Here is a 24,896-nt window from a genome sequence, read left to right on the forward strand (position 1 = left end):
GCGGGATGTGCCCGGAGGGGCTGGCCCGGGCTCGGCCCGCCCTCCGCGGCTGCAGGCGGCGGGTACAGCCGGAGAATGGGGTCCGGCCTGTCCGTGGACGACTCGGTGCGGGTGGTGGTGGTCGGGGGAGGCTTCGGAGGCACGGCGGCCGCCAGTCTTCTCCAGTCTCGGGCCGTCCCCTTCGTGCTAGTGGACGTGAGAGACGCTTTCCATCACAATGTGGCCGCCCTCCGCGCCGCCGTGGCCAGCGGTAAGAGCCCTGCCCGGCGGGGTCCGCTCTCTTAGCCCCACCCGGTGATCGCTGCAGCTCGGAGGTACTCGGGGAATAGCAAGGAAAGGGGTAGGGAAAGCGCCTCCTTCCACCCCAGCGATGGTGAAAGACCTGACGTTTTCTGCCTGAAAACAAATGCTTGGCTCCAGGAGGACGCACAGACTGCCTGTGTTAAGCTAATTGCGTGTCCGCTGGCAACACTGAGCAAACACTGGGATGGTCTTTTTTAAATTATCGTTATTTTGAGAATTTAGAAGGTGACTAAGCTAAAACCAGCAGCAGCTGGAAGGGGTGAGTGAATGTCTTATTGTATCTGGTATCTGAAATGTCAAGCAGCTCAGCAGCGAGGCCCTGCATGGTAGAATTCCGGCTTGCCTGGGATCTCACTGGGGAGGCTGTGGTAACCCCATTTCCCCAAAAAGGATGTCAAAAGCCTGGTCTGCGGGGCAGATAACAGGACAAAAAGCCTCTGACATCCTGCCTGAAAGGCCCCAGGCCACAGCAGAGCACTTACTGGCAAACCAGTACAAGGAAGTTGTGTACGGGGAGCAGAGACAAAGCAATCTAGCCCAAGGCGTCACCTGGCCTCTGGAGAGCTGATCTGGTCACCAAATGCGAGACAAAGGTCCTGAAGCTCATTGTTGGGCAGAGATAATGCCCAGCAGAGGCCCTGGATGCACACAATGCTTTTGTCTGAGCAAGGATGGTGTGAGAGGGGAGGCACGTGGGGTTTGTCAGTCTCCGCACAAGGACATCACTTCCCTGTTGTCTCCTCTTGCCACAGGGTTTGCCAGGAAGACTTTCATCTCCTACTCCGTCACCTTTGGGGACAGCTTCCGACAAGGCGAGGTTGTTGGCATAGACCCTGCGAGGCAACAAGTCTTGCTCAGCGATGGTGAGGTGGGTGATGAGATTACTTGGACCTCGAGCTGGGTAAGAGCTGGGAATGCTGTTCGGTTGTGGCAAACACCCTACAGTGCAGGTCAGGAAAGACTGTAGTGTTTAATCATTCCGAGGAGCTCAGCAGCAGAGACCATCTTTCGCTGCGTGTATCCCTTCCAGCCATGCGACGTGGCCTGGAGGTGTGGTGGGATGTGGGTGTGCACTGAATACCGAGCCTCATGAGTTTTTGTTCTTAAAGCTGGATTTAGAGCTCAACAATTAACCCTGAGGCTCAAGATCCTTATCTAACTGCAGGAAGAAAGGTTATGCTCTGATGTCGCTTTTCAGGCAGAGTTCAGAAGAAGTGAAGGGGAGTTAGTGTCAGGAGAGAGCTGTGATAATGTCTGATATAAATACCGGGTTATTTCCTGTAAGCTTCTGATAGCTCGGCAGACACTCAGCTCCTCTGAAGAATGGTGCTTCTCCCAGACCCTGAGCAAGGCAGTTCCTTGGTGTCACCTGGGCCAGGTCTCTTCCTATACTCACTTTCTGACGGGAGCAAGTACTTTCCTGATCATCAGCGGGGCTGGAGAAGGAGGAGTGAGTGAGGCAACAGCTGTATCCTGGGCTCTGTTTTTAAGAGGTCTAATGCCCTATTCCACCTTCTGCCCCCCCAGGAGCTTCACTACTCCCATCTCATTCTTGCAACAGGCAGTGATGGGCCATTTCCTGGGAAGTTCAACCAAGTCATTGACATGGAAAGCGCCATCCAGACCTATGAAGACATGGTTAAGGAGGTGAGGAACCAACTTAAGGAAGTGTTGCCTGCCTTTGTTCAGCTTCCCCGTCCGAGACACCACTACGGGTGTCTGGAGCCATCAGTGTCTAAGAACAAGAAACCATAATGCCTGCAGGGCCAGGCCAGGGCAAGGAGCATGTGCTGGCTCACCCCAGGGGAAGATCAGATACCTGCAAAGGGGAAGCCTGAAGTGCTCAACAGTGTTACAGCACACACAGGAAGAGCGTTACGGGGTTTTATGTTTTGTTTCCTCTTAACGAACTAGCTGGCTTATTGCTGTTGGGTCAGTACTGTATCTCAGAAAGGTCTGTTCAGAGCGGCTGAAGGTATCTGACCTCCTGCATGAAACAGTTCTAATATGACTTTCTTCTTTACTTCAAGATTGAGAAATCTGAGCGCATCCTGGTGGTGGGAGGTGGTGCTGCTGGAGTGGAGATGGCTGCGGAGATCAAAACCGAGTACCCAGCCAAAGAGGTAGCGGTGTATTACTTACAAAAACGTAACCTTTGTTTCTGAGCCCGTTCTTGTGTGATGGTCCTGCTGGAGGTGTGTGATATCACTGCACACCAGGAGTCTCCATGCAATGACAGCCTCCACCCTGCTGCCTGCTCTCTGAGAGCACCCCAAGGCGCATCACCAGCAATTATTGGCACTAGATGTCTTTTGCTGGCTTGCTCTCCTTTGGCAGTACATGGGGTGGAAGGAAGGTAGCTGGAGCTGCTCCCATGCGTGAGTCCTGTCCCATTCCTCTGTCCTCCCGTTTGCTGTGTTGTCCCCAACAGGTCACCCTCATTCACTCAAAGGTCGTGCTAGCTGATGTGGAGTTGCTACATAGCGTCCGTCAGGAGGCCAAAGAGATTCTCCTCAGAAAAGGAGTGCGCCTCCTGTTAGGTATGTACTTAACAGTGGCTCTGAAGATCTAGATTCTGAAGCTCTATCACCTGCTGTTCCTTTAGCCAAAGCATTTCTTTCCAACGTCCTCTTTCTGACTTGTTTGACTAAGCGTGGCTCCCTGGAGTTCCCGTTTCTCTAGACACATCTGAGCTAGCTGGAAAGGGCAGCCTCGTCAAGGTTTGTGACCCAGGGCTCTCTGTCACAACAGGTGAAAGGGTCAGCGATGTGGAAAGCCTCACACCAAACCGTTTCCAGAAGGACATGGTAGTAAGGACAGAAAGGGGCACCGAGGTGGTTGTTGACATGGTGGTCCTGTGCACAGGGATAAAGATTAATTCTTCAGCATATGCTGCTGCATTTGGTAAGTGCAAAACCACTGTGGGAGGAGTGGCAGCATAGTTCTTCAGTGTCTTGTACTAAATTATTGTGAGGTTAGGAATCAACCTGCTCTAACATCACATTAAATACTTAACTGTGAAATGTGAACTCCAGAAACTTGCAGACCATAGATCAAGTGGCTAACGGGTCTTCTCCAGCTCCCTCTGCTAATACCTCCAAGGAACCTTAGTGTCCTAGTTCAGCATGAGGCAGATGACACCTACAAGTTGATGGTAATTGCTGCTGTCAAGGACAGGATTTCATCCTAGGTATAAGCTGAGTTCTGTGCAGAAATAGGCTCAGCGCATTCAATGTTCTTGTTCAACCATCAGTGTCAGAGGACATTCAGCCGATCTGTTATTCAGTGATACACTGTCAGTGTGACTCCTTACAGCCCATTTTCAGGTGTGGCACCACAACTATGAGCAGTCTCTTTCTCAGCTGTGTACACCAGCTCTTACCGCTTCTTGATGTTTCTACTGAAATGTCAAATGATGATTCATTGCATGAGACTCTGGTAAATAACTACAGCAAGGCAAAAAGCATCTCTTCCCTCACACGTAGAAAAAAGGATGAAAAAACGATGCTGTGCTTTGTGTCAATTACATGTTTGATAACATCATCTGCATTTTTGAGGTCTCGGGCCACAGTGAGCATCACAGAACTCTTTCTGCAAACTTTGTTTGGCAAAACAGGGGACAAACTGGCGAGTAACAGCGCTTTGAAGGTTAACAAGCACCTCCAGCTGGAAGGCTATGACAACATCTATGCCATTGGGGACTGCGCAGATCTGAAAGAACCGAAGATGGCCTACCATGCTGGGCTCCACGCCAATGTCGCCGTGACAAATATCATCAACAGCCTGACACATAAGCCTCTTAAAACCTACGAACCAGGTAAGGTAATCTGCCTTAGCTATCAGGCTGCTTTCCTGTAGGAGCAGCTGTTAAATGTGCACACATCAGAACGTGCACAGGACACGGATTAGAAGTGAGGGAACCCACAGCTGGGGTTGACTGTATAAGTTAATAGCTCGGGCCAAAAACACTGGAGAAGTTAATTACCTGTGTCAGTCTATGGACATGTGCCCTTTCTTTACTAATGTCTTCCTGATAAATCTATTGGTGGGTGCCTGCTATTCAAACTCCTTTCCTTTCTTTAAAGTGCTAATAGAATCCCAGCAACAAGGAGATGTTCCTCTGTTCTCCCCTTAAACTATACAGCAAACAAACTCACCAACTTATCTCAAAGATCTAGCTAGGTGATGTTAAGCAGCTGATGTAAATGCTTACCATAACCATGCTGAAAGCTGTTCCATGTGGATGGACGATATTTGGTCAGCAGTTTGCTTTTTAAAGGCTGCCCAGTCTGTTTATGTTTTTTTTTACTTAAATGTTGTTGTCTGCCTCTTGGACTCCCTACTGGGAGGGAGTCACACGACAGCACCCACTCAGCCCAGTCCTTCAGCAGTCCCATAATGAAAGAGGCAGAGCAGATGGTGGAAAGGAGAGAGTTGTGAGTAGTTCTTTCCTTGTCATGCAGCACGTGGGTCCTGTGCTTTAGGGCAGAGAGGGGAGGGTTTAGAAGAAATGCAACATCTACATGTAGTAGGGTTGATACTTAGCTTTTATACTGCTTAACTTAAATCTCTCTGTCTTTCCAGGGTCACTGACATTCCTGCTTGCAATGGGCAAGGATGATGGCGTTGGCCAGGTGAACGGTTACTATGTGGGACGTCTCTTGGTGACCATTGCTAAGAGCAGGGACCTGTTTGTCTCCAAGAGCTGGAAGACAATGGGACAGACGATGCCTTCTTAAGAGGGGATCAGTGACAAAGCAGCAAGGACTACAGCAACTGGAAGAAGGTGAGGGGGGAACTTTTATTGCTTGGCCAGACCGATGCTGTTTCCTGCAGCACCTCCTGAGGCCCCCTGTCAGTGTGCTGCATTAAAGGGGTGCAATGCCTTGCTAGAAAGGGGAAGGAGGCACTTTACAAATGAAGTGCACAAGAGTTCTCATGATAAAAAAACAGTGAAGGCATGTTTCTTTTCTGTTGAGATAGCTCTGAGGAAGAAACCTGGTTTACGTCATTTTGTAACAATAAACACAGTGGTATTCAAGATCTCTGTAGTTTATTTGTGGTTTCTCCCTGGCTTTCTATACTTTTGCTCTTGTGAAACGTACCTGCCCTGTAGAGATCTGGGATCTGCTCTGCCCTGTGCAGAAGAACAGCTTGCTGTGCTGCTGGGGATGCTGGCCTCAGGCCTTCAAGAGGCTATGGTTATCCTGGAACTCAGCGGAATATAACGCAGCTTCGTGTCAACATCTCAACAGCAGCTCTAATTGTGTCGCTTGTAGCACTATATACCGCAGCCAGAAGAGCTGGTTACTTGGGTGCTAAGCGTGACACAGCAAGCACTTAATTACAGACGCTGCTGGTTTTTTTTAGGTGAGAAATGCCCAGAGCAGAAGTAGGGTTTGTAACAATAACCACACTTGACACGTCTTTTTCTTTTTTTCTTATAAAACAAACAAAATCACCATGAAATATTCTCAGTAATTACAGAGATTATTGTGAGTTCAAAGCAAACCAGAAGCTCCTCATGCATCACTTCTGCAATCGTTTCCCCACTCTGTGTTTGCCATCTGCCCTCAAGGGATGGGAAAAGGGAAAAGAACAGTTTTAAGAGCTTTCTGTGAAGTGAGTGTGTGTGTGAAATACTCATCGCTACAAATCTAAAATGAGGTTACTCTTTTAAAACTTCTAAACTAAAGTAACAAGGGACACTAAAAAAACCTCCTGAAAAGAGATGGCAACTGAGTTGCTCAAGGTGATAGAAATGGCTAGAGGATGCTGATAGCATGAAGCAATCAGGCTAAACCCCCTGTCATCTCTAGTCACAGCTCCTCATCAAGTCACAACACATCACACTACTACCGCTCCCCCTCCTCATCACATTGAAAAAATAAAACCCACCTCTAATGCTTTTAATGCTACTCAAGTTTGTTGAAAAATAAAGTTTCATTTGGCTGCTGTTGCTACTTAGTGTCTAGCTTGGCCATTTCTTGCACGTAGATGCCAATGCTTTCACTGTCGAAGAGCAGAAAGTAAATGTTCTTCAAGGAGGAAGAGCTGGTACCGTCAAAGTGGGTGGAAATAGCTCTGAGAGTCACCTGGGCTGCCGTCTGTTTCGGGAAGCAGTTTCTGTGTGGTAGTGGAACAGAACAGAACCAGTGAGTGTCAGAAGCTTGGGCAAGCATTATGCACACACAATGCTGGAAGAACAAACCAGCACTGTACCAACTGCAGGCTGCTGCAAAACACAGTGCCAGTTGCGGTTTTGCAATGTGTAAAGCCCAGAAGCAAAGCCCAAGGTTCTGTTAGCAATATTCATGTGCTGCTGTATCGGTTTTCTTGCTGGCATAGTTACTGGTTTCATTTGCTTCTCCTTTTTATAACTACACAAAGTTTTTAACATTCTCCCTTAGAATTAAATGTTTCTGTGCCATGCCGGGCAGGCTAAATAGTTGAGATGATTATTTTTGTAGTTGACAAAATCAATAGCTTGCTTGACTTCTGCACTCTGTCATTAAAAATATTTTGCTTGAAGCTTCATTGAAACTGACTGAAATTACAGTCAAAACAACCCAAATTAAGGCCAAGACCCACTCATTCACTCATTTGGATGGTAATATTCTCTAATATACAAACTGAAAAGCTGAAAGATAGATACCAGTCTTTACTGTGAGTGAACTTGGAACTCTGCTGACAACTCGTGGGGCAGCTGGCCCACATCTCTCAGGTTAAAGTTTCTTGGCAGCAGCATTTGTTCCATCTTAGTCTCATAATCCTTTTAAAGTCACAGAATCCCTCAGCTGCAATGCAGGTCCCTTGCCCTCACCTCCACGCTGCGAGAGAACTGGCTGAGAGCACACTGCAAACAGCACAGTTACTATGAAGGTCAGATGCTTTGCATCTCTGTTTATATATAATACGACTGCTATAATACTGGACATAATTTCAAGAACTGTTCTATAGTTTGAACTCGATGCCCACCTCAGGAAATGCTCTGCCTTGCAGTACGCTCATGTTTCCACATTGTTTTACTTGTGTAACACTCAACAGATTCCTTGCCCTATACTTACAGTTCTTCAGTGACAGGGCCGCATCAGAATACATGCCATCCCAGTACATAACAATCCTTACACTTGAAAAATTCTGGTATTTCCTTTAATAGCACCCAGAGCTGCCTTTGCAGCGTTTAGCACCATCACGTGCCTTCAGTTTGATTTTCAAGTTCGGTACTACTGACTTCTCCTTACTCAATTTCATGTTAGCGATGTCAGACTGTGTATCATACTTACATTAAATACCGTCCAAAAAAGAGGTTAGGAACTAGTCCTCAACAACTGCTGTATCCGTATTCACCATAATCCAAATGCTTACCAGCAAACAGACTTTCCTACTTCGAGTCCCTGGGCAGCATCTGCAGCAGCCCAGCTGATACACCTTTCTGGCAGCAAGTTATCGACAAGAACTGTTTGAAAATGTTTCCCCAGTTAATTCATATCCACTTCACAGCACAAGTGACTTCATCTAAACCACACTGATCTACTTTTTAATGACAAGATCACAGAGTTGAAAAGCCCTGGCACAACTGGGATATCTTACCTATTGCTATATTATATCAGTTACTGCAAACAGTCCATAAGGTGGGATGGAGGAAAGATGAAAATTCACAGAGCAAACGCAGCAAATTCCCGATGTACCAAACAAAACCAGCATTTCTTGTGCAGGTGGAAACCAGCAAAACCTCTAAGTCTTATTTGAAAAACTCTGTCTCTTTTTCAGACAACTTTGAGGATCTGTGATAAACAGAGGGGAAACCAGCAGCACCTGGTAAGACCCGCTTTATTTCCTCTCTGTTAGCAGGAGCAACTGTAAGAGCAACAGGAAGAGAAACAAAGCTAAGCAGCAGAAGGATCTGCACTGAGACTGATGCTCAGACTGGGTTGTTCTTAGATAACGCTCATAGGAGACATGAGGTCTATAGAGACTATTTCTATTGGAATTAAAAACTACAGTTAATTTTTGAAGGTTGAACTTTAGTATTAAAGTGATAAAACAATTTGTCACACTTTGCTTTGACAAAACACTATAAACAAGAAAATTTGTGTACAAAGGGAAGAAAAAAACACTAAAATTACACTACTACTCTTTATTCTCTTATCCTGATCCACAAAAATATGATTTGTCTTGAAAAGTGTCTGTGTAAAACCAGCATTTTCTTGTCCTGTGTATTCAGTGACGTGTGGTGATTCTACTTATCGAAAGCAATTTTACCTTCATTTCCTTCGCTACCGGACTGCACTGTGTACTCATTGCTAACAAAACCAACAGTTCCATTTCAAATAAAACACAAGCATGCGAACTCCAACACAAAAGAACAACTTCTGCAGCTAGTGGGGCTTGTGAAGGTTTCTTGTGGTGAGAGACCAACCAAGATTAATGAACTGCCAGTTAAAAAATATAAAAGAAAAATATAAATGCTTTGGACTTCTTGATGGAGCACATTTTGAGTCATACCTGCCACTGGGAAATGGGGGGAAAGCCACGGACTTCAACTTCTTGTCTTCCGCGGCTGTTAAGCAGTTCTTGATGGTCTCCTCGAGCTGCTCCTCGCACTTGTCCGAGCCCCACTGCGGGATGTGGCAGTGGATGACAAACTTGGCCGCTAGCCCACTGGACTGAGTGAGTGCGGCTGACACAAACAGAAAATAACACTCAGTTCTGAATGGAAACTACCCCGCAATGACCTCTCAATCCAAATACCTCCTTAATTGCATTACCTCTCCAAAGAAATACATTTGGAACTAAAATATGCTGCAATGGCTCACTTGCAATCAGAATCTGTCTTTCGTGATCAATTATTACTTCTTTGGAGACCAAAGAACCCAGGGCTCATTTGGTTAACACACAGTTGTTAAATAATATTTTATATCTTTCTCATTCGGCACAGCCTCTGGATTTGGTTTGTGCAAAGTATCAAATCTTGCACTGAACACAGTACCATTAATCCTCCCGTAGACATTTCTACAGCACAGCCTGCTCTGAGTGCTTTGCACAAACATCCTGCACCATCATTGCAGCTCCAGAGTGTTAGGGAGCAATATTTAGACCCACTTCACAGCCGGGTAATTCCAGATGACATGAAAACCAAAGATGTTTGTTCAGTCTCCACCAGTTATGTCCAATTAGGAATCTCAGGTTAATTTTTCAGAAAACGTAATGTTTCTCTAGGACCTGCAGAGTTCACAGCGTGGCACCAGTTTGCTTTTGTTGCAATTTTGACCATTAGCACTTCTGCCAATCTGGGAATCTCAGGTTAAACACCCTGGAATTAGCTGTGCAATTAAAGCCCAAGAATGAACAACTTGGGTTTACTCACTTATCCACCATCACAGAGGAATTCTCTTGCAGGGACAGAGGAATTTTGTCTAATGCGTCGTGGTGCCACTTACATTTCAACCAGAAGAGAAACATCAGGCCTTTACCACCGGGAGCAAACTGACTGCAAAGAGCACAGGTGTGCTGTGAGCAGCACTTAGATTGAAGCCTGGGAGGCTGGAGCTCAGGTGTTTCCAGTAGACCTCCCGTGATTAACACCATTTATTGTTGCTTGTATCAAAACCAGTAAAAGGGGCAGTTTCAAACCCAGCACCACAACACCATGTTGGAGAGCATACATTTTTTCTATCTGTTAAACTAAGATTTTCTGCTTTCCTGGGATAGCCTTTATAGCATTAAAGGAGTCTATTTCCTAGTTAGGTGGTGGTGTTGACAGAGAAAAGTAGTTTACTTTGATGTCATGGTATATATTGTTGATTCAATGCAAAAGTGAAGCAAAATACCTTGTACAAAATTTTCCCTGTCATTTGAAATTGTAAAACTAGGCTATTCACTTAGGAAATTTCCGAAACTAGACTGTTTAAAGCATTTAGTCTCTTGAGTATTGAGATATTAAGCCAAATAAGGCACTAGAAGATATGTTATAATTTCTTTCCATCCATCCTCCAGCCACTCTCAACCCCCATAAACTGGTTTAATTTCTCTACAAAGGAAGGCATAATCTCGAGTCCCAAACTATTAACTGCTACAGACGTGTTAAACATTTGAAGAAAGCACTGCTGTAATTTGTATTTCTATAATGTAGGTGTAGTGCCTGGGAGAAGAGAAGCAATTGCTCTCCCAAAAAGCATGCCAGTTCCAGAGATCTTATCATATCTGTATTTGTGTTCTAAGTAAGTAATTGTTTGGATGATACTGTTCGTCAAATAAGCATAAAGCAGAATAATTCATACACTACCACTGTTCTTGCACCTCATATGTTAGACTAAGAGCTGTTTCTGATTGTCACTATGGAATGCAGTACAAACGGGACAGGAAAGATGGCACATAGGTGACAGCAGAAGTTTTCCTTAATGTTTGGACTCGCACAGGCAGCAATTGCCTAAGGTGGATTAATCAGCCCATTGTAACTTGTGGTGTCACCTAGAAGCCAAAAGACAGAGAGTGCAGAGCATACGAGTATCCTGTTCTCCTTGTTTTTCCCTCAACCGGCTGTCCATACCAGCAACAGCTTCGAAGAAGAAACAGGAGCATCTGCATCACACAGGCAAAGGCACATAACAACTGAGAACAGAACAGGATGTCTAGGGGCAAGAACATACAAAATAAGCTGTTTCCAAAAGAGACCATAGTATCCTTTTTACCTTCAGCAACTTCCAAAGGTCCTTGAGATTTGCGAAGCTCTTTCACGGTTTCTAAAAACTCTTTCCCTCCAGCCTTTTCCAAGGCCTTGCCTGCAGGGACACAGAGCAGAGGGCCTTGGCACCAAAGCACCAGCGTGAGTAAAACAGCTCTATATTATTTAAAAGAAGAACGTTGCACACAAATGATCCCACTTCCCCAGGTCAGCAGCAGCTGTCTATGTTTACCATATAACTATGAAGATATGATTTACTTTTCATTGTTTTTGAAAACCCCCATATGTTATTACTGGAACCTCCTTTCATAAGAATGCTATCTTACTCTTACGGCTAAAATAGCAACAAGTGGGATTTTCAAGACTCAGATTTTCAGCTTTCAAAATCAACTTCAACAGGTATTCCTGCTCCGGCGGAGGGATTGGACTGGATGATCTTTTGAGGTCCCTTCCAATCCCTGACACTCTGTGATTCTGTGATACAACCTCTACTACTTTCAGAAATAAACCCAGCTGGGTTGCCAGTGAAGGTCTTGATGACTCACTCTATAAAACAGTTATTTCAGAAGCCTGCTCCTAGGTTCCGTGCCTATCTATGTCACTGAATGCCTGTCTTCTTTACCTCCCTCTAGCTTCAGTTTTGTATACCAGTAATAACAATATTTCCTTATTTCACATGAGCAGTATAAGGCTTTGTACATGAGTATTTCCAAAATATGTACAATCCTACAATGAAAAGCATAATTGGAAGTGTTATTAATGTGTAATTTTTGTCATGGAATTTTCAGAGACAAATGTAAAAACAATCAAATAAAGACTGCAATAGTTATTTTTTACACCTTTGCTGCTCATGTGCCTCAACAAATTATCTTTTTGATTGTAGTAAGTCATCATTAAAAAAGACAAATGAGCGACTAGCCTGTTATACCTAGTCCGATCCAGCCTGAGTTTCACAAGTGTTGTGAGCGACATTTATGGCCTGGGGAAGGCTGGGATGGAACAGGATGGGATCTCAGCAGGTGGCCAGTAGAGCAGCTGCTGGTCCAGCTCTAGATGTGTTTTTGTGCGCGCCGCAGAGCCTCACCTATTTCCTCCTTGAGGTCGATTTCAGCGGTTGTGGGGTGAACGATGCCTTCTACTTTCATGGAGCCAATGTGGCTGATGTCGCTCTGCGTCAGAGAAAGCTGTAAAACAATCATGAGGGAGTAGACAAAAATAAAATAGCAATTGAGTGTGAAATCATCATTCCAAAAAGCTAAAATGAAAGGTGGTTGGTCTTTCAGAGATCAGTAGTTTCAGTGTGTTCAATAGATGTGATTCTGATGTTTAGACTTTAATTAATGATTTGTACACCACTCACATTGTTTTGTGATATGCTCACAGCTTGGGAGCTTGTTCTGGGGGAAGTTACTGCTAGAAAACACGTGTTCTGACATCGCGCTTTGAAGAGAAAAGGCGGGTTTTGGAAATGCTTTTGTTTAAAGAGAAAAATACTAACATTAAAAAGCTTTTCTTCTGTGGAAACATTTGCTCCCAGTTAACTGCTGCAGGGGCTCAGAAGGGCTGAGCATTATCCTGATGTATAAAAGCTTCAACCACTATAGCACATTATTACCCTTTCAGTTCCTGGCAGAAATAAAATAAGGGCTGCTTTACCCACCCATGCATCTGGAAATGGGAACCAGACAAAACTTGATGTCTTAAGGTGCTCAAAACAGGCCACTCCCCAGATTTCGCAGCCTCATCACTTTGAGCAACAACAGAGGACAGAGACGCTAGAAATCATCCAAAAGACTTAACGGTTGCTGACCACATGCACAGCAGGCCTCATTTATTTCAAAGCTATGGTAACAGAACAATAAGCTCTGCCCGTTTTAGAGGAAAAGTGAGAAGCTGCACAGGTTCTGGAGGAACTTAGGATAGGTCTGAACTTCAGTAAAGGAGACTGAAGTTTCACTTACTCAGACAGATCACAGTTTTTAGCGATCTTTCGGATCTGTTATGTGTCTGGCACATTCTGGATCACTGCTTTAGCAAGAGAGAGGATCAGACAGACTGAACTCTTAGGCGCTGCTTCATACACCAGGGCACACCATTGGTACAGGGGGCTTATAGAAGCAATTTCAGGAAGAACACTTTTTCCAGATGACCTTACTATTTGAAATAATCATAATTAAAAAAATCCTGACCATATCTTCATAGTTATATCTGTAAGAAAAACTCCAGTGTCATTCAAAGTGTCCAAAAATTACAGCAGGCAAAAACCTCTCTCTCTTGGGGAGTATAAGAAAAAAAAGCATGGGACCAACAGCTGGCTGGACACCAAGGACATGCAGGTGTCCTGGTGGGACGGTTTGGCGATTCTGGCCAGGCAAGGTGTCACAGTCTGTGCTGGAACAGAGAAGCAGGCATGCCCTGTGGCTCTGGCAAGGTCCTCAGGTTTTACAGTGAGAGAGAAGAACCCCACAGTCCACTTTCAGATGGAGCACCCTGGCTTCTGGCATGGATCAGCTTGTGGACGTTGCTGGGGTGATCCTAGGACCTGGCCCACAAATTCTCTGTTATAAATAATAAATAGCCTATAAGGTCAAAGCTGGTTTGGCAATATCCCAGGCACAATGCGGCCAAGACCAAACTGAACAAAACTCTGACGCGATTTAGGCCAAGAAATGGGTTACATGCAGATGTATTTTTGAGACCCTCCACCCCACCCATGACCTGAGTGATTTTTGGCCTTAAATTTGGAACCACTAAAGGAGAACACAGAAAGGATTTTGTACTGGTGTTCAGTCAAAAGCATCCTTCCACTCATGCTAGGCTCCATTGCTGTGATTCCAATCTGTTATAACTTCGTGTTTATTACCTTTTGTCCTGGCACAAGGCTCTTGGACGACAAGATAGTGAAACCATCCCCAGGTCCATCTTCAGATGTTGAATTTGAAGCTCCTTCTTTTTCATTGTCCTTCTGTTTGCTCTGTTTAGGGGGAGAAAAAAGCAAGAACTCTCTAAGGAAAGAAGTCAACATTTACCATTATTCAGTAATGGATAGATTTAATCAGTTACTACAAACCTCATCTTCTCAGATCAATACATTACTCATGGTCTTTTACTCCCCAAAGATTACGTAACAACAGAGGTCTTCAATGTTTATATAATTTTAAAACATTAAGAGGTTCATCTGAGGTATTACATAAGTTTGTAGTCACATTGAGTGTCAGGGCACCCACATCCATCTGTAGCTTTACTAACAATTAAGGTGGTATTTATGGGTGGGTGGGTGCTAGGTTATTTTTGCTGCTAACAAAGCAGAGCTCACACTAAATCCAACTTAGTAACTTAGTAACCCAGTCAAATGCTCCAATCTGAAGGAAAAAACAACTTTATGATCTGAAAAAAAAATCCTAAGTCTCAGTTAATAAATCGTAGAGCTGAGTCCATACGGACAGGAATGAGCCATCACATCTCCACACGAGCAGTCAGGATGACAAAATGAACTGACAGCTGGAGCTTGAAGGTAAAGTCCCCTTTGGGGGATGCACTCCTTCCTGCAGCCCAGCGCCAGGAGCAACAGAAACATCTCCTCACCTCTCTCAATATTTGCTCTAAGGTATGTCAAGAAGCTAACTCTTCCTAACAAGTCTGAACTCTGCATATGCAAATTCAATGTACGGTGGTAGCTGAGATCAATACACTGAGGTATCCTATGGGGCATCCTATTAAGCAACACTGTTTTCTTTTTAATAGCTGTTTTCTGCATGTTCTTCACTATGTAAGTATTGAAGCTGAGAGACCTCCAGAAAGATGTGCTTCACGCACATTTAAATAGCTTAGGTCAAAGCTTAGCATTGTTTAATCCTACCCGATCAAAAATCTAGCAGTGTTTTAAGATATATGCTCTAGAATGACAAATCAGGAACACTGATCTGGGTTCCCACTTTACCAAATTAAACTATTTTGGATGGTGACAGAGGATGGCAACTGTAAGGGAAACTGCAGCGGTCAAGTTCTGATTCATTTATTCTTCTCAGCACTCTTTTAAAAATCACTAACAACAGCACACCTAAGAACCCACCAGACAAAGAGCTTGTCAAAATGACCGTCCTGAACCATGTTGGGACAAGTTCTCTAGACAGTGAGAAATACTTAACCCAGTAACTGTAGGAGGCTGAAGGTGTGACATCTGCCAGGCAGAAAATGTTTTCAAACAAAGCTTCCTCTATTTAAAAGCTAGAGTTCGCTGTCACAGGGTTAGTGTGGAGATAGAGAGATTCTACAGCGTTATCAAGAAAGCGTTGCAAAGAGTAACATGGAAATCTTAAAACCTTTAAAGGTTTTTGCTATGAAAATTCATTTTAAAAAATACTGCACCTGCCTTTATTGCTAAAGTTAGAGAAAAAAAAAGTCCTGCTGTGTCTATTATCAACTCCTGCCTCCTATTTCCAGTTGTTACAAAGAAACAGTGCAGAAACACTAATTTATTTCTCTTAATAATCTCAGTCTCTGCAATCCCATATCTGCCTCACACTTACTTTTTTGGGTGTCCGGGCCTTGGTAGACTTTGCCTTCTTCCCACTCTTTTTGTTCACCATGGACTTCCTTCCCTTCTTCTCAGGAGCAGGGGAAAGGATGGTCTCAGTTTTGCCCTTGGCGCCTCGTTTCTTGGCTAGAAGCTCTGGCTGAATTCTGGGCAGGACACCTCCACTTGCAATAGTCACACCTTTTAGCAGCTGCAAGGAGAAACAGTGGGAGAGAGCACATACATCATAGATTCTCTTAGTCTGCGCCCAAGCTGTTTTTGCTGACTATATTATGCATACACAGGAGTCGACACTCCCTAAAGTATCGCACCTTGTCTCTTTATCATGAAAAACAAAACCAAAGCACATCAGGGAGAAAATCCACAATAAGAAAGAGACCTGGCAGGTGACAGTGACGTCAGCCCACATGTCCTGAAGTCACTCTACAGGTCAGTCACCCTTTCCTTTCACAATGCTGGTCTCTGCTATACCTGTCCTGGGTGACTCATGAGCAGTGAATGAGGAAAAGAGGAAATAGCACGTGCCTGCAGGCTGCTTAAAAAAATGATTGCGCCACAGCCCTGCTCAAAGAACTGGTTGTAGATCCCTCTGTCAGGGAAACGGATTCAGTGCAAGTAAGTATGCAGCCCAAAAACCTGCCCTGCAGAGGTGAACAACAGGAATGGGCTGTGATGTGAGGTGGAGGACAAAATCTGGCTAATTCCTAACAGGCAACAGTGGATCTGGTCTGCAGCTCACAGCCTAGTGACTGATGCCATGGGCTGACAGTGTTAGCACGCTTTTCCCTCTCTTGGCCTCTGTTCTGACTTGTCAGCCTCCTTGACTGGAAACAGAGCTAGATGACTTCATGTGCACCACACTTCCATTATTTGAAGCAGTCAAATTAAGCGCAGGAATCTTTAAAAGTGTGAATGATGTCATTCATCTTCACATGGGGCCAAGCAAGAAGAGATCTTCTGGTGCTGACTGAGCCTTCCCGGCAGCCCTGAACACCGCAATTCACAGTCCATGCTGGCATCTGCCTTCTCACTCAACAAGTGCAGCAGAAGTGACCCACAAGTGATCCCCAGAGTCAGAGCACTGCAAACCAGTCTGGGTGCCAATGAGACCTGGGTGTATGGAGAGGGAGGCAGTACTGGAGGCAGCAATAGCAGAGTGAGCCAGATCCATACCCGAGATGGGCCTCACAGCCAGCATGATAGAAAACACACATTTCTACAGCTTTTGGGAAAAGGTCTTCCATATGGCACATTTTCCTTAAGTATTGATGTCCCTGAGGAAAAAATTAAGCGCCAAGTTTTCCCATTTCAGCAAGACTCACAAGGCTACACAAGCAGCAAAATCTATATCCAGAGGATTTAAGATATCCCAGAACTTTCTTATTTGTTTGCTTTCATACAAATTGGCACAATGCTGTCAACTTCTGCTCTGATAATCCTGTTCCCATTCATGTGTCAGACTAAACTGTTTCCAACCTTCCACGGTAGCAGCTTCGTCCATGTGACAGCATGTAACTCTCACTGAAATGGAAATGGGTACCTGATTCAGCTCCTCATCGTTTGCAACTGCCAGGAGAATGTGTCTGGGGGCGATTCTTCCCTTCTTGTTGTCCCGCGCCGCATTTCCCGCTAATTCTAGAATTTCAGCTGTAAACACATTGAGATAAAAATGAAGCTCATGTACACCCTGTATATACATTTTACACTCCTGCTTAATATCCATTTACTTTTTCAGGGGCATTTTCCAATTGAAACAGTCTTTGCTATAGAAAAGCAGAAACCAAACCACATTCAATGTATTTGCAAATTTGCACAAAATAATCTGTACTTCCAAATTCCCTAAAGGACAGCCAGCAGGAAATACGCCCAGCTTGGTTCACGTAACTTTTTATACAAGTCCCAAGTCAGAATACTCCTTCAAAAAAAAACTCAAGAAACACTCTATAAAAATGCACATCAGCAATCCCAAATTCAGCAGTAACCCTGTAACAATAACACAGTAGAGCATGCAATGGAACCCCAAACCTAGCACAGACAGTTCTGACAGAACAGCAAAGATGCTCAGGACCAGGTAAGACGAAGACTGAGGTGCATTTAAAGAAACACTTGGAAAGCCAGCAAACTAGCCAGGCAATGCTGCAGGTCTGAATTAAGTGGCATTGGAAGTCTGTGAGAAACTTGATTTCAGAACAAGGTGTGAAAAGTTTGACTCAGAGGCAAGCAGAGACAACGTAAGAGCTTCAATGCATGAACTACTGGTAGAAAGCTCCTTCCACATCTCTGGGAACAGAAGGTCACTTCCAAAGTACTTCCATTTAATCCGCAATACCATTTATGCTGTGACTAAAGCCACTGAGCTTTTTCTAATCTTTACACATGAAACACAGACATGATTTTCTGAGTTTATCTGAACTGTAGCAAACAGTCTAATCCATTGATTTACAGAGCTTGGCCCCTACTCACAGATTAATTCTCATGTAAGAACTCTACCGAAACACTGAGGAAGAAGGAGAAGGGAATGTTTTGCTACAAATAATCTTAAAATGAAAACAGGCGTGAACATTATTTTTATAAGTAACCGGCGTCCCTGCCTGCTGGGTTTTGGTTTTGTATTTACAACTGTCAGCAACAGCGGCAGGAAAGTTACAGCCCATCCATGTCCTATTAATGAGATCTCGCTCATTTTCATCAACTAACCAGAGAACTGTAACTATTATAAACAGAAGAACTTGCATGAAAACTCTAGTGGAAATCTACATAGTGCTCTCTGGCTAAAACCAAAGGATTTCAACAAGACGTTTCGTTCATGAGAAAAGCACAAGTTTCCAGTTTCCGTCAGAATAACAAGAGCACATACTTGTCATCCAGTTGTCACTAGCGTACAGCATACAGACTTAACTGAATGGTGGAGATGTAAAAGCCATTTAGACTTATGTTGAAAATGTTCACAAATTATTCATGTACCACTTTCAAGAAACATTATCAAAGTTGCAAAGACAAGTGCTCACATTTTAGGAAACATTAGAACCATGGTTGCAATAACTCGGCCACTGCGATGAGGAAAAAGTAGCAGGTGATCGAACAATCAGAACTAGCATCACACCACAAATACGCACTGAACCTACATTTGAAGTTAGGCCAGCAGCCTTGGCACTGGCTTTTCCTGACTTTGGAGACTGAAAAGAGATCCTGTGTAACCCAGTTGTATTCACTATGTGAGGGCTGCAATGCTGGGAGTCTCAGACCCACCTCCCGGACAGTGCAGCTAATGCAGAAGGTGACAGCAGGAACAGATTGCCATCCATTGTGCAGACCAGCATAAAGCAAGAAAAGAGGCCCAGACTCCTGCAGCGGGTTTGGCAGATGTGTGCTGACAGCAGAAGAACATTGCACCAGGAAGGAAAAAAAAGGCAACACATACTTACCTGCACGGTAACTGAAGCTCTTTCATATGTGCCAACAACCGGCACAGCCTGCTACCTGTGTCTCACCCCACTCCCCCAGGTTCTGCGTCCTTTGGCCAGCAGCATCCTGATGGTGCACTCAAATGTCCTTTGCCTAATGTCAAGAGCAAAAAACGCACAACACTCAAACACCAGCCTTCTGCCACAGGACACCGGGAAGAAGAGAATCCGAGGCAGAGGTGTCATATGGCAGACTGTGGAATACGCATAGGACTTATCAAAGGATGCCAGTCATTTGCATAGGTAAATAAATGCCTTACCTTCTTCTAACCATTGTTTATGTGCATGTATTTCTAATGCTGGAGGCACAGTCTTAAGAGTATAAAACAGCACTTGCAAAACGCAACATCAAATCTAAAGGCTTCAGTTATCACATCCTCTGCTGATAATGACAGATCCCTACAGAAACTGCTTTACATTTCAAGTAAAAACAACAGCTGATGTTACCTCAACTCTAAGAAGACTAGTTTGAGAACATAGGCCCTACAATAAAGTCCTATAGCAGAACAAGCTCTCTTGGAATCAGGCATCTTGATATTGTCAGACCTAAGTTTGTTTTACTTTACATTCTCTCAGCAGCAGGCACGAAGAATTAAAGTGAAACCTGAAATAATCTTGCTTCTCTCAAGATTCAAAATCCACAAAGATGCTTATGCTCAAAGCATAAGTTCAAATTCAGACATCTTCGGTGCAGGTGGCTGCAAGAAAACTAACTTATTTCTGCACTCCACATTTGACCTAGGCCTCAGACAGACACACATCACCTTTTCTCCTGTTTGACAAGGACTCAGGACCAGGGAAGAATGTAACTGTCTTCCAATCGACACAAACAGCAGCCAAGCTATGACCTGAATGGGATTACATCATCTCATCCTGTGACACGGAGGAAAAAGCGGTTTCTTCAGCTGATGGATCAACAGATATGGAGCGTCTGGGAACTAAAAGCATCCTGGTCAGGCCAAAGCTACTTGTTCAGCTGAGTTCAGCCTGCTTTTGTGAAGTGCTCAGCTGCACTGATAAGAAAGATGAATGAGAACTCCTGATAGCAGAACTGGAGAGACTTCAGACAGGTTGTCTTGTTTTCCACTTCCTCTTTAGGATAAGTTGTGGCAGTTCCTGTTACACTATAACATATAAATCTATCAATAATACTTGCTCTGAAAAGATGTGTCAGTTGATGGAGTACTTGGTCCTCCATTTACAAGTGGAGAAATATCTGCTCAATTTGTCTCTTGACAGCAGAAGAGCACAGACCAAAGAGCATGCCAGCTGATGTCCGAAGAAGAAGAAGTATTTGCTGGTGTTGTGTTCTGCTCTAATTTAGAGAAGATGGTGTCCCATTGACATCTCCCATGAGTTCCTCTGGTGAGCACTGTATTCACATGTCTTCTACTTCCTCATCAAGAGACATCTGTATTCTTTGCCTGCATTTTGGGAAGGTGCTCTATGGGACACAAGCAGCCAATGTCTGATGTAGATAATGATGACTATAGTGAGCCCTGTGCACACTCAGAGCATAATCTGGCATGTGCCTGTTGCCAAGTCCATAAATCCAATGGGACTGAGGCCAAATATTCCATGGAGTTTTAACTCCTAAGCCAGTGGAGCCTAACACTGTTCCAGCAAACATAACCTACTGGATAGGAATTAAACTGCAGTTTTGCAGTATGATTTTCAAGCCTAAGATATAAAGCAGCATAGAGAGATTATAAAAGAGTCTCAGATCACTGATGATTATTATCATTAGCTAATCAATCGAGGTAAAGAGTACCTCTTCTTGAGATACATTGCAGTGATTGCTGGCATTTTTACAACGAGGTTGATAAGCCAAAGCACGGCTCTGGCATTGATAACGGCTGTGGGGTGCAGCCACAATCAATCTTGCATACAAAGAGCGATCTAGTAGCTTGTGACACAGAATACGTATCAAAGCAGTCTGAACCATATGGCAACTGGGAATAAAGATGCTCAGGATGTGTATGCACCATCCAGATGATGCTAGTCAAAAGGCTCAGTGCTTCAGGGCAATACAAACACAGGCTATTAACAGAGCATGTGCTGATCGCTCACAGGAGAATCGCTGGTCATGCTGGGCCCTGGGTGAACGCAATCAGGCAGTTCTGGTCCTGTCTGACCCTGCCAGCCTCCTCCACCTCGCCCCCATCCCAGCCATGACTTGCTTTCCCAGCTCCGCAGCCCATTCTCCTTTCCTCAGTGATCCACACCTTATGCTTCTATCTCAGTTGCCTTTTTGGACAGTGTCCATTTATCCCGTCCACTCTCCTCAGTAACACTCGGGCTCAACCTTCTTTTCTAGGTTCTTCATTATCAATACCCCCTCCATCCATCCCTATAACGAATCCTAATAAGGTCTATGCCTTATTTTTCCAACTTCCTCTCCAGCTTCCTGGCAGGATTTTTGGATACCCTTTGCCATTTATTTGCCCACTGGTCATCAGTTCAGCTCTCCCCACCATCCAGATCCATCCCCAGCTCTGTCTCTAACACCTACATTCTCCTCCGATAACCATCGTCTCCCCAGAACATTATGACCTGTTGCCAGTCTCCTTCTCTGATCGCTGTGGAACCTGTTCCGAGTCTCTCAGCCTGCTTATGCAGTTAATTCCAGCCTTCCCTTCCCAGCTCACAGACAGTAAGTAGGATCAGCCTCTCCTCAGACTCCTGTCCATCCTCCTTGCTCCAGGAAGATGACGCACAGGCAGTCTGGGCAGCACTGGCAGCTGAGAGGTTTGAGAACGCCCCGTGACGAGCAAGTCTACCAAGATTTTAGCTGTTAAAATCAAATAAGTCTCCGTGGAGCATGTGATTATTCAAAGTTACAGCTCAGTCAAACCGAGCAGATTCCTCTGAGATAGCAGAGACCGCCTTTCCCCTTTCGTAAAGCATCAAGTCTCTGCTCAGAGGTACAGAGGTACCTAGTTGCTAAGAGAAGTTCTCATGAATGTTTTAACTTAACAAGAAGACACAGTTCAACTTGTTTCTGTGAAATGGTTCAAGAACCAGTCTCCATCACTCCCACCCTCCCAGACACAGCCTGAAGCAGTTCCCCGTATGCAGGTTTTTGGCCTGTGTCGCCACCATTTCAGCTGCAAGTCCATGAGAGAAAACTGCAATTTCTAATAGAAAGTATTAGATAATGTTAAGAAATGTTACCAGTTTGATACAAAACGCCCTGTTCAACAACATTCTTCGAAAAACACGTTTTCTTTCTGAGGGCTTCCCAAAAGCAAAGGCTGTATTCACACATACATATTAGGAATAACTAGATCAGCAGGGTTAGATGTTGAAACACAGTTTTTTAGTTGAACTGTCCACCTTTGTCATCTTTTCAATCAAAGCTCTGGATAGCGCACAGAAACTTTGGTTTGGACAGACCACTATCCACAAGTAAGAGCTGCTTGCTCAGAAACGTGACCCTATTCTACAACAATATGTACAGGGCTGGGGCAAGAGGGGGTTCTGTCTCTGCTGAACCACACAGCTTAAAATAACATTCCCTTACAATTTCTGTGGGCCCCCAGCCTACATACCTAGCAATTTGCTTGCCTGGTTGACTACACATTCTTTTTTCCTAAAACAATGTGTAGGCCCACACATAGTCTGCCCTTAGCATATTAATGCTTTAAATTAAACTGCACTTACTAGCCAGAAGCAGAGCCAAGATATACACTGTTCTAGTTCAGATAGTAGGTAAACAGTGCTGCACTGGATGTTATAAAAAGATGACCATAACTCAGTCTGCACTACCAAAGTGCTGCATATAACAGATGTGCTGCTGACAATTTATTACTACACCCTGTAATTATTGCCACAGCCCAGAACGAGTATCTCCAAATGTTTATCCTAGAAACTCCTTTGAATGCTATAGATCCCTGTGGAATAGGGAAAGGAAACAACCATTCCTCTCCAGACTGAGGGTGAGCAGAGTCATTACCCAGCACAGTATTCAGTTACAAAAGTTAGTGCGATTTCCAAACCCCATGTAATATGGTTTTCATCTTGCAACACCCAGACATTCAGAAGTCTGTAGATGACTTTTAAGTGACTCACAATCGATGATAAAGTAAAGCAACCACACCTTGCTATTGAGGAATTCCTATTCATGACATTCCTGAAGAGGCCTGAACCTCTTCTAGAAAACAGATGGTCCTACCAACAAAAACAAGGTTGAAAAATCACTGTGGTAGAGCAGGGAGCTACGAGAGCTATGAGTCCTCCATCTCCATCTCTCCCACTAACTCCCTGTGGCCCCTGGAGCATCCCTGTGAGCAGCACTGGGTGCTGCAAGTGGATAAACAAGCTCCGAGAGCTATGAGTCCTCCATCTCCACCTCTCCCACTAACTCCCTGTGGCCTCCGGAGCATCTCTGTGAGCAGCACTGGGTGCTGCAGGTAGATAAACAAGCTGTGCAAGTCGCGGACCGCCCAGGTACAGCATGACTGCTTCAGCTCCACTGAGAGACCACGCTGAGAGACTTCACTTTTAATGTGGGAAGCTGGACTGTGCAAAAATGAGTACATCTATGTTCTTAATAAAGTGAAAGATGTTCTCTGAAATAATTTAGAAAACTGATCTTCCTCTATGATTAAATGATTTTCATATAAACATGTTTGTTCTTGCACAGTAAACAAAAATCAAATCAAATGGCTGGCAGGAATGCTCACTGTCTGGGATGCCGGGTTTTAGCGATGTTTTGTTTTAAAAGCAGCTCCTTTTCTGGGCTTGTCTCCTGAAGGAGCTGGAGGTGAACAGAAACGCAAGCTTTACCATGCTGCTTGACGTTTCTTTCACACAAGCAACACTTCTTCAGTGCAACTCCAGCCTCAGGCAAAAAAAAATCAATTCTCATTCTGTAATTAATCAGCACAAATGAGGGAGTTTCTGTAACATGCTATTAGGTATCATCGCAAATTTAATTTTAACAGTTAAATTATCACTATTGCAGATTTTCTCCACGCCCTCAAAAGATAATAGTGCTTTTATGCCTGGTACTGAGAACGGGCTTTCACATGTGAAAGAGACAGCAACGTTTGCATAAAGGCTGCCATGCTGTTAAATGGACAACCAGGATCCTGCAAGCTTTTTCACACCGCTTTGGAAATCAAACTACGCAAACTATGCTCCTGAAACACAAATCACTCAGCTAATTCCATGCAGACTTGGGACTCCTCATGGATTCTCTAATGCACCTCAGTCTTGATCTGTAACACCTAAGTAACCTGGATCAGAATCATCTCTGCACCACGTGTTGTAACAATTTGCTAAGGTGCTGTTTTCCACAATTCAATAAGAAATTGAGTAGATATGATTGCAGGACAGTCTGAAATATTACAATACATCACAGTATATTTGTATCACCTGCCCCTTCCTTTGAGGTCAATTTCAGAAAGAAAGGGAAAAGACAACTCAGGGTATGTGGGAAGATTCAAACCCTGAAGTAGTTTATTTATACATTTAGGCAAGCAAAAAGTATCTTAAAAATACAAATTAACAACCTCCACATTTCATAACTCTTTGACACTGTTCTGCAAGGAGCAATGCAGCCAGTGAGACAGTTTGTTCAGTTAAAAAGGCACAATAGATGCACGAAGTGGATTAGCATCTCTTTTGCCTGTCATTCACATGCAGATGTATCAAAAGGCTAATTCATATCAGTTTTCTCTTGGACAGAATCTACATAGATGTGATGCCTCACTCTGCAAAGCAGTAAAAAAGAACCCTTCTGGCTAGTGATCAAGTGCCTCCAAAGGAGAAAACTTCCATCCTCAGTCTCTTTAAGAAGCAATTTCATCATCTTAGTGTTTTAAGCACATTTCAACAAATCCTGCCCTTGCAGAGCCTGATTTTCAGAAGCGCTGAACACGTTTGTGCCCCATCCCATGGA

At 44.2% G+C, this 24,896-nt stretch overlaps 2 protein-coding genes across 7 annotated transcripts in view; one reads left to right on the top strand and one right to left on the bottom strand.

Annotated features, from left to right (window-relative positions):
• On the top strand, window positions 1-12,479 carry AIFM2 (AIF family member 2). Of its 2 annotated transcripts, XM_071811631.1 has the most exons (9): window positions 1-250; window positions 1,056-1,171; window positions 1,831-1,950; window positions 2,334-2,426; window positions 2,735-2,843; window positions 3,055-3,207; window positions 3,920-4,120; window positions 4,888-5,089; window positions 8,077-12,479. In XM_071811631.1, exons 1-8 carry the CDS (start codon window positions 76-78, stop codon window positions 5,040-5,042), a joined length of 1,122 nt encoding a protein of 373 aa, XP_071667732.1. In that variant the 5' UTR covers window positions 1-75; the 3' UTR covers window positions 5,043-5,089; window positions 8,077-12,479. The 2 variants fall into 2 exon arrangements, with proteins under 2 accessions (XP_071667732.1, XP_065699101.1); XM_065843029.2 differs by lacking the exon at window positions 8,077-12,479 and having other exon boundaries at window positions 2-250; window positions 4,888-5,344.
• Window positions 5,729-24,896, bottom strand: part of MACROH2A2 (macroH2A.2 histone) — a 26,410-nt gene continuing 7,242 nt past the window's right edge. For 4 of the 5 annotated variants that reach the window (XM_071811634.1, XM_071811632.1, XM_071811633.1 and 1 more), the window contains exons 3-9: window positions 17,068-17,174; window positions 15,520-15,717; window positions 13,854-13,964; window positions 12,075-12,174; window positions 10,998-11,111; window positions 8,812-8,986; window positions 5,729-6,429 (exon numbers count right to left, since the gene is read on the bottom strand). In XM_071811634.1, the coding sequence (XP_071667735.1) occupies window positions 6,264-6,429; window positions 8,812-8,986; window positions 10,998-11,111; window positions 12,075-12,174; window positions 13,854-13,964; window positions 15,520-15,717; window positions 17,068-17,174 (971 nt within the window). In that variant the 3' untranslated portion in view covers window positions 5,729-6,263. The remainder of the gene's footprint in view (window positions 6,430-8,811; window positions 8,987-10,997; window positions 11,112-12,074; window positions 12,175-13,853; window positions 13,965-15,519; window positions 15,718-17,067; window positions 17,175-24,896) is intronic. The other variant, XM_065843031.1, reaches the window with a different exon arrangement.

This window comes from Patagioenas fasciata, chromosome 8 (genome assembly GCF_037038585.1).
Source record: "Patagioenas fasciata isolate bPatFas1 chromosome 8, bPatFas1.hap1, whole genome shotgun sequence".
Classification (NCBI taxonomy): domain Eukaryota; kingdom Metazoa; phylum Chordata; class Aves; order Columbiformes; family Columbidae; genus Patagioenas; species Patagioenas fasciata.

What these genes read in the sequence shown, in the direction of transcription:
- AIFM2 (XM_071811631.1), top strand. Translation starts at nt 76, where the DNA reads ATGGGGTCCGGCCTGTCCGTGGACGACTCGGTGCGGGTGGTGGTGGTC. An exon ending in TCTTGCTCAGCGATGGTGAG is followed by an intron (nt 1,172 to 1,830) that starts GTGGGTGATGAG and finishes CTGCCCCCCCAG; the next exon opens with GAGCTTCACTACTCCCATCT. An exon ending in AGGAGTGCGCCTCCTGTTAG is followed by an intron (nt 2,844 to 3,054) that starts GTATGTACTTAA and finishes CTGTCACAACAG; the next exon opens with GTGAAAGGGTCAGCGATGTG.